Source organism: Arvicola amphibius, chromosome 11, assembly GCF_903992535.2.
Source record: "Arvicola amphibius chromosome 11, mArvAmp1.2, whole genome shotgun sequence".
NCBI classification, from domain to species: domain Eukaryota; kingdom Metazoa; phylum Chordata; class Mammalia; order Rodentia; family Cricetidae; genus Arvicola; species Arvicola amphibius.
In genome coordinates, this window is record NC_052057.2 from 68,443,464 (window position 1) to 68,464,167 (window position 20,704).

General features: G+C 39.0%; 1 protein-coding gene across 6 annotated transcripts in view; it reads left to right on the forward strand.

Moving 5' to 3' along the window:
- Stau2 (staufen double-stranded RNA binding protein 2) overlaps positions 1–20,704 on the forward strand; it is a 207,730-nt gene that overhangs the window by 15,225 nt on the left and 171,801 nt on the right. For 2 of the 6 annotated variants that reach the window (XM_038347676.2, XM_038347675.2), the window contains exon 3: positions 19,899–20,029. The exons of the other annotated variants lie outside the window; for them this stretch is intronic. In XM_038347676.2, the coding sequence (XP_038203604.1) occupies positions 19,916–20,029 (114 nt within the window). In that variant the 5' untranslated portion in view covers positions 19,899–19,915. The remainder of the gene's footprint in view (positions 1–19,898; positions 20,030–20,704) is intronic. 6 annotated transcript variants of the gene reach the window in all.

Sequence of the window (20,704 nt, forward strand, 5' to 3'; positions counted from 1 at the left end):
AAAGGGGCTATGGAATCTTCCTCTTCGACTAAGGAAAGCCACGGATGCCAGGCATATGTCAGGGGTGTCCGTGAATGAAAGCCTAGAGAGACCATTTCGTGAAGCTGTGAAGGTGAGGCCTGGATTGCCTTGGAGACTTCAAGAAGTTAAAGATGCCAGAGTTGTGGGACACCTGCTGAGGGGAGCTGCTAACAGGGAGTGAACCGCCTAAGAAATAACTGTGCTGCAGTCAACAAAGCTGAAAGGAGTTGGAGATCTGAAGAGCGTTTTGACTTCAGACATGGAGAGTCAGAGTTTGGAGTTTGCCCAGCTGATTTTCAGTCTTGCTTTGGTTTAGTATTTCCTCACTATGCTCCCTTCAGTTTTTGGAATGGTAATGTATATCCTTATATTCTGTGCCGTCATGTGTTTGGAGTATGTGATCTGTTTTTTGATTTTGTAGGTGAATACAGTTAAGAGATTGCATGAATCTCATAAGACACTTTGAACATTGGACTTTTAAACATTGTTGAGACTGTGATAGACTATGGGGACTTTTGAAGTTGGACTAAATGCATTTTGCATTATCTTATGGCTACAAGCCTATGGGGGCCAGGGAGTGGATTGTGGTGGTTTGAATAGGTATGGATCCCTTAGACTTATGTGTTTGAATGCTTGGCCCATAAGGAGTGGTACTGTTAGGAGGTGTGGCCTTGTTGGAGGAAGTATATCACTGAGAAGGTTGGCTTTGAGGTCTCTTATGTATTCAGGCTATGCTCAGTCTCCTTCTGCTGTCTGTGGATCAAGATATAGAACTCTCAACTTGTCTAGTGCTATGTCTGCCTATATACCACCATGTCCCGCCACGATGATAATGGACTAAACCTCTGAATTGTAAGCCATCCCTGTTTAAACGCTTTCCTTTATAAGAGTTGCCCTGGCCATGGTATCTCCTCATAGCAATAGAATCCTAAGACGGGGCCAGATTGGCTTCCAGGACCCTCAGTTTTCATGCCTGAAGCTTCAGGAACTCTTCTTTGTTTTCCCTTAAATATTATTAATTGCTGTGGGAAGATTCAGCCTTCAGAGTGTGGCGTTAGTTTGTATAAGAGTAGGGAAAGAAGTCGAGCAGGAAGCATGCATACATTCATTTCCTGCTCTCGAAAGTGGTGTTGTGTCTTCCACTAGACTTCCTGAATGTACTGGACTATAAATTGCCATCATGAGCCAAAATAAATACTTTCTCCCCTAAGTTGTTTCTTTTTCAGAACATTATAACAGCAACAGAAATGAAGTAGTGACCTTGATAACCAGAGGGTAGTTAGTAGCAGTGGACACCTGCTTTAACAAGAAAAATCACAGACAATGTGACTCTACAACTTAGGGAAAGAGAAAACACAAGAAAGAGGAATAAGAACACATCCCAATTCATTCCTTGATGCCAGTAATACACAGATACCAAAGCCATGTAAAATAACACTATAGAGCAGTGTGCCCTATAGGTACACATATCCTCAGCAAATTTGTAGCACATTTAAAGGGATATTTCATGACCAAAAATTATCTCAAGGAATGCAGGGTTGGCTCAGCATAAGTAAATCAGTTAATATATTTTTTATCATACTAATAGAACAAAGAAAATTATCATATGAGGGTTTTGGTTTGCTAGAAACCATTTGGCAAAGTATAGCACCTGCTGGTGAACAGGATTAGGACTAATAAGGAAAGATCTTGATATTTCTTTAGCATCAGCATTAATGAAAACCCAAAGCTGACATCCAAGTCTGCTTTGGTCACTGTTCTATTGCTATAAAGAAACACTATGACCACGGCAACTCCTATAAAGGAAAGCATTTAACTGAAACTTACTGTTTCAGAGATTTAGTTCATTATCATCATGACAGAAAGCATGGTGACTGAGGCAGGCATGGTTCTGGAGAGGTAGCTAAGAGTTCTATATCTGAATTCTCAGGCAGCAGGAAGAGAACCACTGGGTCTGGCTTGGGCTTTTGGAACCCTCAAACCCTCCTCCCAGTGATACACGTCCTCCCAACGATACATGTCCTCCCAACAAGGCCACACCTCCTAATCCTTCTCAAGTAGCACCACTCCCTGACGATTGAGTATTCAAATATGTGAACCTATGGGGGCTATTCTTATTCACACCACCACAAACTCCCTTGGGGAAAGACTGAAACTTCCTCTCATCAGGGTCAAGAAGACAAGAGGAGATAATGCCTTTTACCACTTGCACTCACCTGAAGTGTGTAGGAGGAAGGCCCGCTTGTTCATCCCGGCTGCCAGGCTAGCTTAGTCCCCAAATAACCACACAGGAACTGTATTAATTAGATCACTGCTTGGCCTATTAGCTCTAATCTCTTATTGGCTAATTCTTACATCTTAATTTCACCTATTTCTATTAGTCTGTATATCACTATGAGGTTGTGGCCTACCAGCAAAGTTTCAGCATGTCTGACTCTTGGAGTGGCTCCCTAGCGTCTCTCCAACTCTGCCTTCTTCCTCCCAGCATTCCATTTAGTTTTCCCCACCTACCTAAGTTCTGCCCTATCAACAGGTCCAAAGCAGCTTCTTTATTCAGTAGTGGTAATCACAGCACACAGAGTGAAATCCCACATCACCTCCCCTTTTCTGTTTAAATAAAAAGGAAGGCTTTTAACCTTAACATAGTAAAATTAGATACAACAAAACAGATATCAAACAAGAATTACATTTACAGTATTTATATCTACTTTATCTTTTATTATAACTAAGGAAAACTATAAATATATCTATAAATTCTTCAGCTCCATCAAAAACTCCAGAAGGATATGATATTACCAAAGTATACAGGAAGTGCATTGTAAGCAACGTCCAAAACTCTAGAATTGACAGAGACATCTCATTCCCTGGACAGTCACCCAAAGTTCTTCTGTACTGTTGGGGCATCCATCTTCAGCCTACCGTCCCATAATATCCAGCAAATTTTTCTATGAAGCAAGAAATTTCAAAGACAGTTCTGCCTATATTGGCAGTTTGGCAGTCACTTTCTTCAGTATCCTGCAGAATGTTTTGCAGACTCTTTCATGAAGCAGGAATCTCAGAGGATTGTCTGACCTTTAGGCAAGTTCAGCAGTCGTTTCTCTGTGGATCCTGCATGTACAGTTCGTCTAACAAACTCCCTAAGGAGCCTCTTTGATGCCCATCTTCCTCATGAAGTAATTGGTGCTGCCAGGAGCAGATATGTCTCATTGTCATGAAAAGTCCTAAGTTATTAAAACATTTTAAATGCCATATTCTGAAAGTCTCTGAAAGATTTGAAGATATCTATCTAACTGAAATATATCTCTATCTCTAGAAAACCTAACATGACTACAATCTTGACTATTATAGATGACTGTCTATTAATCTATATTTCTTAATTATACATTACAGTTTTAAATGAATTACACAAACACAATACCTTAATCAAGTACAGAAATATACATATACAGTATAACAAAATTTACCTTAAATTTGTATTAGTAAACCAAGATCTATACCAAAGCAAATTATTCATCTCTATAGAATATTCCCCCTTTAAATGTAAACAAACAATTATTCACAATATTTGGGAATATGGGTGTAGTTATTTCTCTCCAAATTGCTTCCTGCTGTTTGGGAGCACTGTTAATCAGGTCTTTTATGGTGTATCCTGTGTGCTAAGTTCATCTCAGTCAGCAGTTGGGTGAAGTAATTTTTTGAGGGATGTTCATGGTGACCTTTCAGGGGGTCTTGTTCCATCATACTACACCAGTCTGGAAGCAATCCACAGGTTCTCATCCTCTGTGGAAACCAGAAGATCCTCTTTTCCAAAGCAACATATCCTTAGACCCAAATATAGAAGTCATGATACCTTTATATTATACATGCTAGTTTAGTTTAGCAGCCCATACAATGAAATGTCTCTCTGTACTTAGCTCTTTTACAGTCAAAAAATTCAAAGAAAACACAATAATATACATAATTCAGACTCTCTGTGAATTTTCCATCTTTATGTGGCTTATTTTTCTTTACTCCTTTTAATCAATGACTGTACTCTGTCTCTTTAAAGACGTTTTTTTTTACTTCTTTTTCAACTCTCTATACTCTTTTTCTTCTCTCTCCCAAGCCTACGTACATTTATCCAACACCATGACTCATCTGGATTTGTCTTTATTACATATCTGTAATTATTTTCTGTCTAGGAGCACTTTTGCGCATCTTAAAACTTATGCTGTGCCACTCTTAGGGTAAATACGGAAGTGCCTGCTTGCCCACCCAGTCTAAAATTTAAGCTGTGCTGTTACTGTTGCATATATGGTACTGCCTGCTCGCTCTGCACAGTGCAGCATGGAGCTGCTTGTGCCTCTGAGTCGTGAACACCGCCCCAGTTCCAGGCCCAAAGCTGGTCCATGTTGCCATTAAGCAAGCTGCAGCAGTCTGCTCACAAATCCCACTCATATGCTCTGTATCTGGGCCTCCTGCCTGAAAGAGCCAGAGGTCATGCTGGCAGCACAACCCAGAAAGCTGGCATTTCAAAACCACTGCTTTTTTTCTGCTGTGGCTGAGTCAGGAAAATTTCTCTTAAAGGAGCAGCAGCAAGCTGCCAGCAAACAGCAAGAAGCTGTGTTAAACTCTGTGGTTTTTTTTTTTTTTTTTTTTTTTTTTTTTTTTTTTTTTTTTTTTTTGTCTAGAATTCCTTTTCAAGCCCTCTCAGGTTTTATGTGGATTTAGTTGGCCACATGTGTGGTTCTTTCAACAGTAGTGGAAGTTATAGCAGGAGCAGTTATACAAGAAAAAAGGAACCATCTGCAGATGACAATAATCCTCTGTATAGAAAATCTTCATGAATCCAGGCACGCAGAATCCACAAAGTCAGTAGCCAAAGTGAGCATGCATTTAGGCATATAAAAAAAAACCATATGAAACAGTTGTGTTTCTGTATGCCAGCAATGAAAATCTCAATTAAAAATTCATTCATGAATGAGTGAGATGGCTTAGCTGGTAAAGGCACACATTGCCAAGCCTGGGAAGGTGGTGGAGAGGGACAACTGACCCCTTCAAGTTTCCACACATTTGCCATGGCTCATGTGCTTCCCCTCAGCAGATCTTTATACAGGTCCTGTACACCGAAAACTGTGAAACACTGTTGGAAGAGACTAAAGGAAAGCTAGATGGGCAGAAAACATACTGCATCTGTGAATAGGAAGGCTTAGTAGATGAAGATTACTCTTCTGCTTCAAGCAGCCTACCAAATCCATGTAGTCTTCATTAGAACTATAATGAAATGCAGAGTGAGAACACACAGTGAGAACAGGCTCAAATATCCTAACAGCATTGCAAAGAAGCAGAGCTGAGGAGAACTCACATTTCCTGTTTGAAATTTTACTACAGTAATCCAAATAGGGTGATATTGGCAGTGAAGATGATTTATGGACCAATAGAATGAAATTGAGAATATAGAAATAAACCAGAATGCATTTTTTTTCTTTTTTTGACAAGGATGCCAAGACATGAGAGGGGGAAATAGGTTATTCTGGGACAATTGAAAAAATTCTTATACACTACATGAACTGGGCTGCTGATTATGTTTGCCTGCCATTTTTGCTCCCCAGGAGGGTGATATGGATGTTTCAGTAGAGGATAGTTGAAGGCCAATCTGAGCACTATAGCAAGGATGCATCACAGAAGCTCTCTCCCCAAACCCCCAGAACTAAAATTTACAACTCCAATGAGAAGTGGGGGGAGAAAACCTAAATTGTACTGTAAAGAAGGCAGACAAGTCACGAAGATGCCCATGAAAAAAAGACTGCATACATGACCAGATGAGGCCCATGAGATACTGCATGCATGTTAGGATAGCTAGAATCAAATCAAAAGGCCAACACAATGAGTTTGTAGGAACTGGGAATATTTGAGCTTTTGTATACTAGTGGGAATTTGAAATTATGGATCTTCTGTGGGAAAACTAGTGAGTTCCTCAAACTAAAGCACAGAATTGTTGTGATCCACTGATTTTCATTTAAATACATATTCCACGGAGTTTAAAATAGGTACTCAGATATTCACATTTATAATAGTGTTCAGTAGAGAAAGGAGAGAAACAGACCAAATATATGTTGGTAGGTGAGTGAATAAGCAATCTGTGGTATTGTTACTTCAGAAAATAGTACCTAGACAGAAAAGTACTGATACATGTCGTACTGTGGGGTGAGTCTTAAAAATACGCTGAAGAATCAAACACAAAGCCAGATATGCCATGATTCCATTTATATGAAATATCCAGAATAGGTAATTCAGAGAGGCAAAATAAAAATTGGTGGTTGCCGGGGTGAGACCAGTAGCAGTTCTCAACCTCCCTATGCTGCAGCCCTTCAATACATTCCCTCATGTTACGGTGACCTCCAGTCACAAAGTTATTTTCTTTACTGCTTCATAACTGTAATCTGCTACTGTTATGAATCATAATGTATATGTCTGATATGCAGGATTTCTGATGTGTGATCCCCGTAAAAGGGTCATTTGACCTCCACAGGGGTTGCCACCCACAGTTTCAAAACCACTGGTCTAGAGAGAACGACTGGGGAGCAACTAACTGCCTAATCGGCATGGAGTTCCCTTTTTGGAGAGGAAAAACGTTTTGCAATTAGATACAGGTAGTGATTCTAAAGTGCTTTGAATTAGTAAATTTCAGTGTATTGCTTGCCTTTAATAGATTAATATGTTGCCATGTCACTTTCAAAATTCAAATGTTTGCAAAAAAGAAGATACAATTAATTCATAGCCAAGATTAAAAAAAAATCAGACTAGAAAGATTGACTCATTTTTGTAGACAAAGGTATAAAAGTGCTGTTATCAATATGTTCCAAATGTTTAAGAAGATAAAAATGATGTGAGACTAAGGGGGAAATATAAAATGTCACCGATAGAACTTATAGAAACAGAGTATAATACCTGAAGTTAAAATACTCAGTAGAGTTGATATTAAATCAGACACAAGAAAAAAAGGGTGAATTTGAATCTACAAGTTCTGAGTGTTCAGAATGAAGCCTAGGTTGGAAAAACTTAAACCACCACCACTGCAATGTCATGCTGGTCACCACCAGACAGGTATCAGTGAGCTGTCGGGAGAGAACTAGTCACCTGAGACACAAGTGGACCTAGGGCCCAGGAGAAAGGAAACAAAACATTAGAAATGACTACATGTCTACTGAAAACCGCAAATGGTGCTAAGAAAGACGTCTGTGAACCCAAAGTGAAAGGTATGTTAAAGGACCCACACATAATAGCAGAACATTAGTGAAGCCAAGGGAGTCTTGAGGCCAGTAGGTGCACTCTGAAATGCTTCCTACTGCCCAGCACGCTGCGGTACTGCGCAAACCCTCTACCTCGCAGCGCCATTTTCAGCCCTGAACAAATAGTAAAGATATGAATGGATATGAAATGTTTGTAGAAGTTTCAGCCAGAAGAGTGGTGCAGCCTTGTAACGAAGGAGAAACACTCATTAGTCTTTCCTAACCAAAAATAAGAGACTTTCAGCGGTGATTTTTAAAACTATGCTTGAGTTGAAATTTACCCAGTACAACTGATTATAGTGACTTATTTTGACCTCTGCAGTTCTGTGACATTAGTGTTAGATGTATATTGTTCCACATCTGTTGCTGTCATTCATCTGCAGACATTTGTAATTTTCCCAAACTGGAACTGTAATTAAATGCTAACTTCTCCCATTGCCTGTCCCTTGAGCCCCGGCAATCACCATTTTAGCTTCTGACTCTGCATTTGACTACTCTTAAGTACTGTTATATAAATATAATTGTATTTTTTTGTCCTTTTGACACTGGGTTAATTTAGTTCAATGTTTTCAAAGTTCATGCTTTAGTGTATATCAGAATTTTCTTGCTTTTGAAAATTGAATAGGAAATACCTCTCTCTCTCTCTCTCTCTCTCTCTCTCTCTCTCTCTCTCTCTCTCTCTCTCTCTCTCTCTCTCTCTCTCTGTGAGTATGTGTGTGTGTGGTTTGTCCATTCATCCACTAGTAGATATTTAAGTTGTTTTCACCTTTTTACTAGTGTGAATCCAGGTGGATCTGTTGTATGTATATACTACATTTTGTTTTTCCATTCATCTCTTGGCGAACACTTGGGTTACTGCTCCTGTTTATCTGTTGTGGATAATACTGCTATGAGCATGATATAGAAACGTAAGTCCACAATTTGAGTTCTTTTTATATATGCCCAGGAGTGAAATTGCCATATAGTAATCTGTCATTACTGCTTTCAGGAATTGCTACATTATTTTCCATAGAGAATACATGCAACAATGCACAAAAGTTCCAGTTTCCCTACATTTTCATGAATAGTGATTTTCCATTAAAAACAAAAACAAAAAAAAAGGACTGGTAGCCACCTTAAATTGACACGTGAGGTATTTTTTGTTTCTAATAGTAACATTTGTTATGTGTCCTGACCAGCTGTAGATCATCTTTGGAGGACTCTCTGCACAGTCTTTTGTCCATTTTTTATAATTGGCTTAATAAAATATATATATATCTTGGCTATTACTCCTTTATCATGTATATTATTAACAAATATGTGTTATTATTAAAGCGTCTTTCAAGAAGATTCTGAAGGAGTCCATTTTTAGCTGTCCAGCTCTATAAATAAAGTCATAAAAGAAGTTCTTAGGTTAATGGGAAAATATTAACACAAGGAAATTTGTATCTTTGAAGAGATATGATTAAATGGTTGGCAAACACAAGACTTAATTTTTAACTTTTTGTAGACAATAATGGACTAGGGCTTGCAGTATGGTTCAGTGGTAAAGTGCTTGCTTATGTGGAAGGCCTGCATTTACCAGCATGGGGAAAGAAGAGATAATGGATTAAAACTAAAATGTTAGCAGTGTATTAGGTGTTTCTAACATACACAGAAAGAGATTGATGTCAAAGGCATAAATATCGAAGGAAGGGAAAGGCAGCTATTGAATTGTTAATACACATGAAATGGTATAATGTTTTTTTGAATGAAATCAGATGTGGTATATGATGCCCAGCACTTGGGAGGCAGAGGCAGTTAGAGGAAAGATTCTTTAAGTTCAATGCCAACCTGCTCTGTACGTCAAGTTCCAGGCCATCAAGGGCTACACGGTAAGACTCTGTCACAAAACCAAACCAGGGTTGGGAAGATGGCTAGATCAGTAAAGTAAGTTCTTGGCATACAAACATGAGGCAGGACCTGAGTTCCCATTCCTCAGGAACCCACATCAAAAGCTAGGCCCAGTGGTATGGATGTGTAATCTCAGTTCTGGGAAGGGAGAGGAAGATTACTGGGGGCTTGCTAAACATGAGCCTAGCTAAAGTGGTAAGCCCCGTGTTAGTACGAGACCCTGTCTCAGAAAGTCAAGTTGGATACCCAACATTGTCTTTTAGTCCCCACATGCATGTGCATGTATGAACAAGACACACATGCTTAAAGTACCATCCATAAAAATAAGAAAGAGAGAAACAGCAAAAGAATAGATAAAATCTAACAGCAGTGGTCTCTGAAGTAAACTGAACTGATCTGAACATGCTAATGGAGAAGTGAAGGCAGGTTGGCCTGAAAATCAGAGACCTATAGTCTGTTTACAAGAAACTTCAAATACAAAGGCAGAGATAGGTTAAGTATACAGGAGTAGATGGGGACTTCCATGTCTCTTCCATGTATGGTGATAGAAATCGTATCTGCCCTCCTCTGAAACAAGCTTGTTTATGTGATGTTTTTGCTTTTGGGGGGTGGGGGTGGTGCCACCCAACTCCCAAATAATTCACATGGAGGCTTATTCTTATCTAAAATGCCCGGCTTAGCTCGGCTTGTTCTAGCCAGCGTTTGTTAAATGTCCTGACCGCTTCCTTCCTCTGGGCTTCCCCTTCCTTCCGTAGTCCTTCTTTCACTCCAGGTCCACGGCTGGCTGGGTGGCTGCCCCACCTCCTCATTTCCCCTTCTGTTACTCTCTGCCTGCCAGCCCCGCCTATCCTTGCTCCTGCCTCGCTGTGCTGTTGGCTGTTCAGCTCTTTATTAGACCATCATGTGCTTTAGACAGGCAAAGAATCACAGTTTCACAGAGTTAAACAAATGCAGCATAAACAAAAGAAACACACCTTAAAATAATATTCCCCAACACAAGCTTCCTCACTCTATAAAAGAAAGACACCCACACGGTTCATGAAAACAATAGTTCTTAGGACTTTGGACATCAGCTACTGAAGGCCACTGATTCCTGAGATGAGAAACATATGAAGTACTATTTTTTGAATTTTCTCTCAGTTAATGTTTTGGATTAACTAATAAGAATTATACTAATCTTCAGTGCAGCAGTGATGAGAACTGAGACCGTTGGGAGGTTGTTTCAGGAGTGGACTTATTGTGAGAGTGGGTTTGTTATAAGAGAATTTGGCCCACTTCTGCTGTCTTGTTCTCTTGCTGCTCAGCTCACTGCCTTGGTACTGGTATTGCAGCACTGGGCCTCGCAGACCCAGCAGGGAGTCAGTCTGTGGTTTTGGTAAGTCAGTCGTCTTGGTGTTCTGCTGTAGCAGTCTGAAATGAGGAGCACACAGCACGAGCAATGCAGTTGCTGGAGCCCTGGAGGGTTGGAGGCTTTCTAGCTGTGGAATGAGTCTGCATTCTCTCTCACGTGAGATGACGCTGTTCTGCAGCCAGTCAACAAAAGCAAGACTTAAACAGACTACTTCTGTGTCCTTAGCTGCAGCCTAGATAAAGTTCGGGAAGAAGTATAGGCATGAAAAACACCCAGCACAGCACGGCAAAATTCACAGTGTGAATTATGTAAAAATTATGTAAAAATTATGTGTGTTGCCAGGCAGTGGTGGTGCATACCTTTAATCTCAGCACTCGGGAGGCAGAGGCAGGCCTGGTGAGTTCGAGGCCAGCCTGGTCTACAGAGTGAGTTCCAGGACATCTCCAAGGCTACTGAGAAATTCTGTTCCAAAAAGAAAAAAAAATTACGTGTGCAAGAAACGTGAACATATGACCCATAAGGAAGTAAAAATCAAAACACATACTCAGCTGACATAAAGTGATATAATTAAACAGAGGACAGGGTGGGTTATTTCTGTACTCTCAACTACTCCAGAGGTCTGAGACTGAGTTTTAGGTCAGCTAGCATCACACAGTAGGACTCAATCGATAAAATAAAATTGGTTTGGAGAGGTGGCTCAGGTTAAGAGCATGTGCTGCTCTTCCAGAGGACTCAGGTTCTATTCCCAGCTCCCACATCAGCTTCTCATCACTGCCTCCAGCACCAGGGCTGAGGACATAGCTAAGCTGTAGAATGTATGTCTAGCATATTTAAGACCTTGGGTTCAATTCCTAGTACTGTAGAAAGCAAAAGAACACCCCACAAAGAAACCAATTTAACACCTTCCACCTGGATTCTATGACTGCCCTGTAGATAGGAATGTAAAGACAGGTTTTGATGGTAGTGACAGTATCATGGGACCCTGTGGAAAACAGACTGGGCTGGGATGATGCAGGTCAGTTGTGGAGTGTTTGTCTGGCTTGTTTCAGACCATGGGGTAGCACCCAGTACTGTAGATCAAAATCTCCGCAAACCCAATAGTGCTGACAGCTCTCTCTGAATCAACTGTTTACTACGGGGAAGAATGTTTGGCCAGTTTGTCAACTTGATGGGATTTAGTTCCAGCATTAAAATGAATCTCTGAGCATGCCTGTGAGAGAGGATCTTAATTAGGTTAATTCTGATGGGCAGCTTCATTTCATATTTGTTATTTAACATATAGCGTTGTTTATGCTTTCTGACTGATTGTCTCTATATGTATAATCAGTAAACATGAGTAAAGTTTCATCCTGTGGCTATCTCAATACCGATTATGATGATGTGCAGATACACTGTTTAACTTAGTATCTTTTTGTTGGTTTGTTTTTTTGAGACAGAGTTTCTTTGTGTATCCTTGGCTGTCCTAGAACTCACTCTGTCACCAGGCTGGCTTCAAACTCACAGAGAGCCTCCTGCCTCTGCCTCCCAAGTGAGTGCTGGTATTAAAGGCATGTGCCACTACTGCTTAGGTTTTTGTTTGTTTGTTTGCTTTTTAGATCATGGTCTCTGTGGCTCTGTCTCCTGTTGTGGAGCTTACTGTGTAGTTCAGACAAACCTCAAACTCACAAAGATCCACCTGCTTCTCTGCTTGTCCCCTGCCTCCCTTTGCTGGGAGTAAAGATGTGTGTCACTATGCTCAACTTAACTCAGAATCTTAAACATGAGTTTGGAATGCAGTTTTGCATTTTAAGTTAAAAATGGAATGTAGTTATTTTAATTTTGTTACTAGGATCAGCAAGAGAAGCTAAATGTGATTTAAAATTTTTGAGACGGGGCCTTAACATGTGCAGCTTGCTGGTTTGGAACTCTCTGTGTAGACTAGGTTGGCCTTGAACTCGCTGCTGCTGTCTTGCTGAGTACTGCGCCATGGTTGTGTGCCATCAGGCCTGTCTGTGTGAGACTTGATGACGCTGCATTGGAGCTGTCCATTTCAGCTGTTGGGTGCTGATGGTGGGTTAGCCTCTGCCAGCAAAACTGCTGCTCACCGCTAAGAGCAAGAATGCTGAAGCATGAGATCCTTGCTTCTTACTTTAAAGATCTTTCCATACTGAGAGGACTTCTTTTCTGGCAGAAGAAGCTGTAATTTTGACTTTGAGATACAGAGTTAAAATGTGACTCAAGCCTTTAGCAGAAGACAGACAAAGATGTGTGTTTGTGTGTGTAAACATTAAACAAAAAAATTAGTAACATATAATTTGGTTTGAAGTTAGGAATTTTGCTGCTTGGTTGCCTCTTTTAAATATTTTTCCTTTTGTTTTATGAGAAATTGTAAACATCTTGATAATGCATTACTATTTAATTATTAAACTTGTTTATACTGTAAAGACAAATTTATCTGTTCTTGATAACAGTCTTCAAGAAAATAGGGGTAGAAAAGAACTTCCTTAACCATTAATAAAGAACAGTTTATATTTAGGAATATGCACATTTATATACATATATACATATAACATACAACTAGTTGTATATATACATATAACAATTAGTGGAAAAAGAGACCCTGAATTAGGAGTGCAGGGAGGGCTACATTGGAGGGGTTGGAGGGACGAAGGGGAAAAGTGCTATCATTATACTGTAATCTCAAAATTAAGATTGAAAAAGGAAAAAGGAAAACATTATTAGCTTAAATTTTGTTTACTGGTGAAAAGTTGAACTCTTTGGAAAGAAATCAAGACAAAGATATTCATTTTCATTAGTCCCATGTAGTATTTTATTTGCTTAATGATTCTAGCCTGTGCAGTTAAGCGAGAGAAGGCACCCAGCCTTGGAAAGAGGGATACAATTGTCTTTATTTGTAAGTGACCTAATTGCCTGTGTAGAAGATCTGGCAGGATTCTGCTAAAGCTAATGAGTGACTGTATTTGAGTTGTAGGATATAAGGACAATTACAAACCAATCTTTTCTAAAGTATACTAATAAGACTTCCAAAATGATGTAAAAGTAATGCTTTCAGGATTATTAAAAATGTGAAATAGCTGGGTTTGGTGTCATACACCTGCAGTCCCAGAACCCATGTGGCAGAGACAGGGGAGTTGGTACAAACTCGAGGTCAGCCTGGTGTATATAGCAATTCTCAGCTAAGAAAACCAAAACTAAAACCAAAAAGGCCAAAACTTTCATAGTGATATTTGAATCTAGGGAAATATTTTATAGAAAATTGAGAACTACAAATTATTGCTGAGAGAAATGAAAGAGCACCTGTATAAACTGAGAAAGTCGATCTTCACTGTTCACTAATTTTTTGTGAGTTGAGTTTCTCTGAATTGCTCTAGTTGCGAAATTATTTGTAATCCACGAGTCCTTTTGCTTTGATGGTTATTCACAGACTCGTGGAATCGTGAAAATTCTGATTATCTCAACATACATATCCCCACCTGAGATGGAACAAGCCCCATCTACATTCTTTTTAGCATCTGCATTGCTAGCAAGAGGTTTCTCGTAGTCTCTCACTGTCACACCGCCTGAGCTTCTGTGCTTGTGTTAAAACAACGCTAAGGGATGTCATTGAAGTCTGTGGAGTGTCCCTAGTTAAGGAACGCTCTGATGTGCCTTATAGAGAAATTACCTATTAGATAAGTTCGATCAGGCAGAATTACAGATCATTTTCATGAATTGTATGACAACTTTGTTAGCATGTTGATTTTTACTAAATATTGGTCTCAAGATAGTAATATTCCAAATCTTATATACTTTATTGTTAAAATGGAGAAACATTAAAAATTCACATAAAGATTCTATAACTTAGAGAGCCAAAACAACAGTGCAAAAGAATAGCATAAGAGGCCAACTGTCCACGAACCAAGAGTTATTATAATGCTACAGGAAGATAGTATTGCCATAAAAGTAGACAGATTGATGGAACAGAGTAAGTCTTTCAGAGATAAAGCCATTCATTGACAAAAGTCATTAGAGCAGAGGAAAGAGAACCACAGATGGCACTAGAACTCGAAATAGCTGTGAACTTAAATGTAATACTTTTAGAAACTCTGAGACCAATTAGATAATAACTTCTAAAATACAATGCAAAAAATGTGATCTATAAAAGAACAAATTGGGAAGTTGTTGTTGATCAATAACATACTTGGCTTCTTTCTGGTTCTTGCTGTTCAGATTCTCACCATACATCATATTTAAGTCTCCCATGCTATTCATATATGTGCTACTGCCTTCTAAATGATAGGTACAGTTGACATTTTCATCAACAGTGTACCCCTAAATACTATTAATTTCTGTTGGCAACCCTGTCTTAGTTACTATTCTATTACTGTGAGGAGACATCATGACTTATAAAAGCAGCATTTTAATTCTTTTGGAATTTATGTTTAAGACATGAACGTACTGTTTTCATAGTGGATAGATATAAATTAGTTTAGTACCTGAGTAGCCCGTCAGTGGTCTTTGCTTGGACAGCCTTAAATGTTAGGCTCATTTTGAACATTAAAATGTTCAAAACTTTACTAACTCTGGACAGATAGCCACATTTTCTCTAGAAAACAAGTCTCTGAGAGGCAAATTACTTTGTTCTTGGATTTTAAAAATGATTTTATTTTTTATTTTTGCCTTTAAAAGGTTTTTTCTTTCTTGCACACTGTGATGGGTTCCCTCCATAGCAGAGAATAGGGAGAGCAGGGTGTGGAAGGAGACTCTGGGGTGAAAAGCTGCAGTTAGCAGGAGGAGGTGGACGGCCTTGTCAGTGGTAGCTCTGATGGGCATGACATTGTAGGCATCTGCTGCTCTGAGTGCTCCTTTAGGAAACACTTGCTGCTCTAGTGGGTTTAGTGCCGTCTCCTGTTTCAAATCTCCCAATCCTTAAACCATGTTTTTAACCTTTTATTTTATGTGCATGGCTGTTTTGCCTGTGCATCACATGTGTGCAATGCTAGTGGAGGCCAGGAGAGGGTATCGGATTCCCCTGAGGCTGAATTTACAGCCAGTTGTGAGCCATCTTGTGAGTGCTGGGAATTGAACCCTGGTCCCTGGTCCAGTGCTTTTAACCACCACATCATCTCTCCAATCCCCATCCCTTTGCATTCTGCTCATGATCCACTTGATTTGCTGATGTACTGGCGCCAGACATGGCCCTGTGCAAGGGCTCTGCTACTGAGCTGTGTCTCCGCATTTCTTGCTCTTTCCCTTTTGGAGGCCAGGTCTCACTCTATATGTGGACTTGCCCTTCACCTCCTCTCCCGAGTGCTGCAATTACAGATGTCCAGCTCTAAGTTTGGGCTTTTGTATACTTTCATTTGTCTCTTTGAAAAGCTCCAGCTGACTTTCTCTTGTCTTCTGACTTTGATGAGATCTTCTTTTCTCTAATTAGTCTTTCAAAACCCGTCTTTCCACATCCCCTGTGCCTCAGGAGCCCCTGTAACAACAGCCTTGTTACGGTGCCCACCATGCTGCCTTTGTAGTTCCTGTTTCTCCCACCACACATCTCGGTGGAGACAGTCTACCTAAATGTTGGAAACTTTACTGTTGTAGTTTGTAGAGTTAGCACTCAGGAAGCTTAGGGTTGTTGTGAAAATGTAGTATATCTAGAACACAGTATATTTATATATTCTTTGATATATATTTTTCTTGTAATATTTTATTATACATATGCTTTATAAATATTTTATTCAAGTTACATGTAAATGAATTTCATATCAATTAAGTTAGAATATTCCCTTATGTAGATAAGAGAAGCTAAGTAAGTATAATTTATATAATAGTTGGGGAGTTTTCAGAGGAGGGAAATTTAAGGCATTCTAATGACCCAAGGGGAAAATAGTAATTGAGTCTCAAGGATATGAGTATCAAAGGATACTAAAGAAATATATTTGTATGTGTAAAATCAGTTAATCCTAACAGAACATTTTGATTGAGAATGCTTGCCTTTAGAAATCCATGAAAAATTTTATAAAACTATTAACAATAGTTTTAATAAATGATTTCAACTAATTTATAATTATTAGTAATAAATATTTAATTACTGTTAATAGTGTCTTGTGCTTCCTTATATACCACCATCCAATGAGAATGAGCAGCTTAGTGGATTTACTGTATTGAAAGTAAGATTTTATTACTTTCTCAAAGTCATGGATGTATGACAGGCTGATACCTGAAACAGGCTTTTAACTGTTGATGGATCAGTGGCTCTCTCCAAATGGCAGTCTTATATTGTGAAATCTGTCACTGTTAATCTTATTTAAAAGAGACTGTTATTATTCTAGCCACTCAAATCTCATGAAGCACATTTCAAAATATATTAGTAGTAGCCTCTTTAAAAACATACAATACAGTGGGACACAGTGGTGCACAACTTGTATGCCAGCACTCGGGACGGGGAGGCAAGTCAGTCCTGGTGTATGCAGTGAGTTCCAGGCCCACCATAGCTATATAGTGAGACACTGTCTCAAAACCAAACCAAACTTAAATACTCTGGGAGTGGCAGGACCTGGCATGCTGCGATTTGGAGTCTAGACTAATGCAGCTCCCAGGCCGGGGGATGGGGTGATGCCAGGGGCTGGGCTACGCTCCAGACTTACCGGTACCTTTAGTTTTTTGAAAATATATAGCTGCATATCATGTTATATTAGAGTATGTCTATCTGTCTCAGTTCGCCACTGCTAGGGATTGAACCCAGCAGGACTCATGCCTGTCATGCAAGCTGTACTGCTGAATTACAGCCTAGCCTGTAGCTCAGCTTCTTTAGAGAGTACTTTGTTTTATAGTTTTGTAGCTACTTTCTCTGCGACCTGTGAAGTAGTTAATACTAGAAAGATTTCTGATTAAGTAGGCAACAAGCCCAGTGTGAAGGCACATGTCTGTGTTCTCAGCACTAGGGAGCCAGGACTGGGACAGTTAGAAACTTAGGATCAACTGGGGTAAGTAGAAAGTTCCAGAATAGGCTGCCCTACGTACTGAGACCTTATCCTAAACAGACAAACGAAAAATGATAAACTGTTTACAGCTGGGAAAGAAATCATCAGCTATAATTATTTTCTAATCTACTATTCTCAAGCATTTTGATTTTAGTTATGAAGCTTTATCAGATAGGATCTTGCACCAAACTTGTTATACATTGAGATATTTTATTGGACTCACACTAATTTTATGAAGGCAAAGTCAAAAATAAATGAAAGAAAAGGTTTATACCACATGTTGCTACTTTGTACTTTTTGGAAAGTGTATTCCACACTTCCAGGGTTGCAGCATAGGAAGCGTTTTCTCTTGCCAGATACTCAGAATGGCGTACTCAGTCCTTAGCTGTGCCAGCTCTGCAGTTTGTCTGCTTAGGTTCTTCTTGTGCTTTACTGACTATCTACGTAGCTTTCTTAAGAAACCATTTATAACCATAGTATTCATAAGGCATTATACCATCTTATTGTACCCGCTAACGTTACAGATTTGAAAGAGTCTTGTTTTGTATAGTAAACCTCAGTCTAAGTTTGTAGATGATGTTGCTAAGTTGGCCTCTTTCCTTATGTATTCTCCACGCACTAGTACTGCTTCAGCAGATTTAGCAGGGATGTGCTTGCATGTTTGATGCTTAGATCTTGAAATTTTTTGGCCTTGATAAATGGGAGATGAAATAAAAACTAAACAAGTTAAATGTGTCTGTAGATGAGGTAAAGGAAAATAGGATAAAATAATTGACTCTGGAGCTGAGAAGACATTCTAAAGCTGTAGTAACGTGCACTGTAATAACCATAGCACGCCTGTAAAATCCTAGCCTGATGGGGTCTTATGAGGTAAGCAGACCCTTTCCTCCTCTTTCGTCCTTGTTTGTATTTATTATTTTTATTGTGACAGGTTTCCCTGTGTTGCTCAGACTGGTTCTAAAGTCCTGGGCTCAAGAGATGTCCCTACTCAGTCTTGACGTAGTCAGGACTGTAGGCCGCGCCCCTAGCAGCAGGATAGATTGCACACTTTCATTTTACAGGAGGAGAAGAGGCTTAATGAGCTTAAGACTATGACCTTGTAGGTTATGAAAGAATTTCTTAGGACACAAAAAGCACAAGCCATAGTAGGAAAAGATTGACAGCTCTAGGATATAATTAAGAAGAACCAGCAGAGGCCTTTCATGGTGACCGTAACATAAAATGGTTAGCTTTAATAGTGACGTAGGAACACACAAAATGTCTAGACACTAGTGGGATGGCATTAGGTAAACACCAAATTATAAATGAAGTTAAGATATATGACTGTATTCCAGACTTCCAGGTTTGCAGCAGAGGAAGGGTATTTGGCGCACTCATTCTGAGAGCCATTTGGCTTTTCAGAGAGTGAAGAACGCAACTACAGAATGTCTCAGTATATGGTGGATAAAATCTCACTACAGTAGCACCATGGAAATTCTGTATTTGTTAAAAGGTAATATGGAAATTCGTGCCAGTTAAAATCCCAACATACCAAAGAGTGAAGACAATATTTGAAAAAAAACATATTTATTATAATGCTGTCAATGTGAACGAAAAACCAAATATATGGCGACTACTTACTTATGACTACAGATATATTTGCAAATGCATTTAACACTCACCTGGAAGAGTACATTCTAAATTCATGTTGGTAATCATTGGAGAAGATTAAAGGAACCCTATGAAAATTAAGTACTGTTAGTAATTTTTTTAAAGAAAATGTTTATAATTATAAAATAGTGTTCAAAACAAATGTAGAAAATGTTAACAGTTTTAGTGGTGGGTGTTATATGTGAGCATTTAATTTTATTTTCCTACCTCTTTTTGTTCTTTTTGATACAGCATTGACTGTTTGACAAAAGGTACACAGATACTGGGCTAGGGCTATCGCGTAGTTGGAAGAGGGTTCACCTACCATACAAAGCCCTGGGTTCAGACCCCACATGAGACTGGATGTGGTGCTCATGACTAGTATCTCAGCACTGGGCATCCTTGTCTACATAGTGAGTTTGAGTTCAGACAAAATGTACTTTTGTAGTAATAAGAATCAAGAAACTTACCTGATGATGGTAAAAGTTTTTTTGAGACAAAAAGAAAAGTTATAATAATATATTAAAAGCTATTTTATAATCTTTAAGTATTATGGTGGTATTATATGTACATAGAGAATAGCTTAGATAAGAAAAATAAACCTTTGTCTATTGTTGAAGATTTGCTACATTCTGTTGCATGTGATAGAAGACATTACACGATATAAAGTTTTAAATACAAATTCATGAAAATAATTTAGCAGTCTGACTTTAGTCTAAAAAAAGTCAACGCTAGTTTTTCTTCCCTTTTTAAAAGTCATTCTTGACAAACACTTTATAGCCTTTTTATTTGCAGCTTCTCTCCACGATAAAATGGCAAACCCCAAAGAGAAAACTCCAATGTGTCTGGTAAATGAGTTAGCCCGTTTCCATAGCATCCAACCCCAGTATAAGCTTCTGAGTGAAAGCGGGCCTGCTCATTCCAAGGTAAGGTCATAAAGAGACGGTGGCCGTGCTAACCGACTGTCAGACTCCGTCTGTCAGCTGTGGACTGTGCTCTATTTGGGGGTGTGTGTGGATGGCCTGAAGACACTTAAGTCTTAAGCAAGTTGTAATGTGTTATGTTTTGTAAAGCTCTCAGATGTAGTACCTCACAAGAAAACCTGGAAGCCATAAGATTTTTAACATTTTGTAATTGAAAGCTCTCAGTTAAAGAAATGTTAAGTGCTTTGCTTAGGAGTTCATACCAGCACCAGCACTTATGCTGGAGTAGTGTTCTTCCTGGTAAATCAGGCTGGTACAAGGAGGATGGACAGAGTGGGTATTGCAGTGCTTAAATATTGGTACATCTTCTCTGATGTGATGCTTAATTTTAAGGTTCATAGCTATAAAAGAACTGTAAGTTATGTGTACCAGTATTATTATTATCTTTGCATTTGCTTACAATGATGTCCTCTTAAAAACAAAGGCAGCTTATATTTATAGCTACGTCTGCATATATTTTACATATACAACAAAGAAATCTACAACTTGTGCTTCCATATTTGAGCCTGTTCTTTTGGAAAACATTTCTGTTGTGCACAGTTTTCCCTGACACATTTTAAATATTGGGTATTTTGATAGTCATAGACTTATTCATAATATGGAAACAGTTGATTCTAA